The sequence below is a fragment of the Cibotium barometz genome, chromosome 15, assembly GCF_041138505.1.
Source record: "Cibotium barometz isolate CiBa-2024 chromosome 15, ASM4113850v1, whole genome shotgun sequence".
Classification (NCBI taxonomy): Eukaryota; Viridiplantae; Streptophyta; class Polypodiopsida; order Cyatheales; family Cibotiaceae; genus Cibotium; species Cibotium barometz.
In genome coordinates this window covers 30691235-30694786 of record NC_141060.1, presented here as the reverse complement: position 1 = coordinate 30694786, position 3552 = coordinate 30691235, and the positions used below count along the sequence as shown (strand labels likewise).

Genomic DNA, 3552 nt, shown 5'->3' with positions numbered 1-3552 from the left:
TATCCTGTATGCTGATAGAAAGCCAATACATGACTTTCCTTGCTCCTTGATTCCAAGCCTTGAATTCTTTTACATCTGTATAGCAGTTAGATTAATCTCTGGTATCTCTAGTGCGTCCTCATGTTCACCTTTAATGTAGTCCCAGTAACCTTTTTCCATTATAAAATTTGTCAATTTAAACCTCCAAGCATGGAAGTTCTTCTTGTCAAGATTCTCTGTAACATCTGATTTATTTCATCATTCGACATCTTGTTTGCAATACAAATTTACCAAAAACAGCACTCTTGTTTGACCTGCACAAATTGTTGTATTCTCTACAGTGGTACTATACTACACCCAAACTGCCATAACCAGTGAGTTTGCATACATACACCCAATGGAAACTTTAAGACCTCTTTGCAATACACACAGTGTCTGCATAACCAATCGCCCTTCCTACAATTCCAAAAACAGAGTTCTGTAGCAGAGAATCGAAACTTACCCGCAGTGCCCGTGAACGCATGCGAACTGAAAAACGAAGCTCCACACGAGCCTGAAATTTATTTTCGACCCAAAAAATCTCATCCAACGAACATAATAGTTACCTTGTAGCTTTGATCCCACGAAGAAAGCTCCTCAATATATCGGAGTTCATTTGCCGATGCCTCCCAAAGAACTCCTGACAAGGGTATAGTAGCCAACACAAAGGGGGAAGAGTAGATGAAGCTCTTACCCTCATATCGCTTCATATGCTTCTCTTGCTTGTCGCTCAACCCTTAGCATATGAACTAGGCTCTGATACCATGAAAATATGCAGGAGGGGAGAAGAGAGCTTGAGCTCTTGCAAGCACACACACTCACACAAACCCTAGAAGAGAACACACAAGGTGAGATGCTGAAAATTCTTCTTCTTCTTCACACAACAAAAGAGGTCTACAAAGAAGATAAAGTGACTAACACACATAATACAGTATATACAAGTGGTCTATAATTTGAACACGCTAAGTGGGGTGGGTAGGTGTGGACTAGTCGATGTAGTCCAGGTATAGAATCTTTGGTAGAGATATGTCGGTGCCAGCTACGAAACCTGCCAGTGATGTAAATGTCGAACGATCATGCAGACGTCTCGTGAATGTCAGCTCATGTTGAGCTTGACATCTCAACAAGGCCTATGTCTAAGAATAAGTCTTAAAGCATAGGCCTTAAAGCATAAGGCTTATGCATAGGCCATAAGCATAAGGCTTATGCATAAGCCTTATGCATAAGGCTTATGCATAATGCTTAAGCTTATTCATAAGGCTTAAAGCTTATGCACTATTCTTAAGCTTATGCATAAGCCTTAAGTCTTAAGGCTTATGCATAAGCCTTAAGTCTTAAGGCTTATGCCATAAGGCTTAAGCATAAGCCTTAAGCATAGGATTATGCATAAGCCTTAAGCATAAACACATCTTTTACATAAATTTAAAAGCCTTCTATATGCAATATTTCAAGTGTTTGATATGATTCAAAAATATAAAAATTCTTTCCATATAAGAAAAATTAAGAAAACCTTTGGTTATAAAAATATGCTCCTATAAAACCTTTAACATGAAAATAATCATTTAGGCTAAGAATCATAATAATCGTTCACATTAAAATTAGAATCATTTCACACCACAATAAATCTTGAGTTATGGCCATATGGTCAAGCCATTTTTTAAAAATTTGGCCCCACTCCTGAGTCTTTATACTTAATTGTTAGACCCCTAATTTTAAAAAAGCTACAAACATCCTCCACCACATAAGAGAATGTATTTCTTTCATCACTTGAAATTTTTATATCCTTGAAACTTATAGTTTATGAAAACCTTCTCTTTTCATTTTTGAATTTCAATAATCAAAATTTTTGCATGATATAAAACCTCTTTTTTCAATTTTAGAAAGGCATGGGTAGTAGGTACTGTACTATTCTCAATACATCATGATAACGTGTAGAGTGTGAAAAAAAGAATTCTCAATACATCATGATAACGTGTAGAGTGTGAAAAAAAGAGGTTCTGTGTACTTTTTGTCTGTTAGATCCAAGAAATATGCTTATAAATTCTATAGCTGAGAATATGCATATTTCTTGGATCTAACAGGGATTGTCGGTCGCTACCGGTGACCTCCTCCACCTGCAGAATCTCTCGAGATGGCCATTCATCTAGCTCCATTGAATTCAAATGCCAGTGTTTTATATATAGAAAGTTAAAATGAGAAAACAACACACGCCGCCTTTACCATTCTTTCATACTGTTGATCATATTGCTCTTTGCATGTGACTAGGTCAACCTAGTTTAGCATCTTTTGCAAATGGGCTCTATGCCATTGAGATTGGGGGCAATGACTACATGGGTGCTTTTCATTCGGACTACTCGCCTTCTTACGTCAATTCCACTTTTGTACCCTTAGTTATTCAAAAAATCCGAATTGCAGCAGAAGTAAGCTCTCTTTGCTTCCTTGGTTTTTAAGGCATGACAAACACTATGGGCTTTTCTTTACCTTGTAAGTCATGTCACCAATTATTATTGCATTGTATGCCATGGCAGACGTTATACAATAATGGTGCAAGAAATTTCATGTTCTTTAGCATCACACCCCTTGGTTGCTCTCCATCAATACTTGCAACATACATTGGCATCAAGGATAGTGACGACTGCCTCGAAGATTACAACTCGGTTGCACACACCCATGGTGTGAAGTTGCTAGCAGAGGTGGAAAGCCTTAGGATAGCATACCAAGATGCAGCATTCCTATTTGTGGACTACTATGGTGCTTACACCTATGTTTTAAGGAACAAAGGGAGTTTTGGTATTCTTACTTACTCCAGCTCATTTTCTCATGTTTAAATATATACACTTAGAAATTATCCATGTCAAATTTCTACCTGTCAAAACATTCACGATTAAATGAAATGACTTCCTAACAACTACTTGTCATTTCTTATTCATATAAATACACATCTTGGCTTACTCTTGGAATCAATGACAGGATTTATCGATGGTTTGAATGCATGTTGTGGTGCTGGGGCTATCTTCCCTTATAACTTTAGCCTTCTTGCAACGTGCAACAAGCTTACTATCTCACTCTGCCCTGATCCAAACACTTACCTCAATTGGGATGGCATCCACTTCACGGATGCTTTTAACTTCCAAATTTCTAACCATACCTTTTTCACAGGCTTGTATCTGAACCCCAACAATGGGCTTACTACTTGTACTAGTGCCCACATAACCTGGTTTGTAGTGTAATTTTCTCGGTTGAAATATAGAAATCCTGATTGGAATTTGATGTTGCCTTTAAATTTAAGGGTTGAATTTTGTAAATTTTAGTTATAAGTCCTGGCATTTGTACGATGTCTATTGGTTTTTAAGTTTAAATCCTGCTTAAGTCGAAGCATTGCCTTTTGGAAAAAAATGAATTTTTAAAGCACTGACTTGCACTAATGTCGCCCTCATTGATAGCTTCAAACTAAACCTCAAAAGTGTCACTCTTACAATTTGATGCTTGTAATATAGGTGCCACACATTTATTAATTCATTCACCATAGCGTAA

At 37.2% G+C, this 3552-nt stretch overlaps 1 protein-coding gene across 1 annotated transcript; it reads left to right on the top strand.

Moving 5' to 3' along the window:
- The first annotated feature begins 2201 nt into the window (after positions 1–2201).
- LOC147631168 (GDSL esterase/lipase At3g48460-like) lies at positions 2202–3301 on the top strand. The gene is made up of 3 exons (XM_086809054.1): positions 2202–2438; positions 2547–2808; positions 2989–3301. The coding sequence occupies exons 1-3, from the start codon at positions 2349–2351 to the stop codon at positions 3246–3248; spliced, it is 612 nt and encodes a 203-aa protein (XP_086665180.1). The 5' UTR covers positions 2202–2348; the 3' UTR covers positions 3249–3301.
- Positions 3302–3552: the final 251 nt, after the last annotated feature.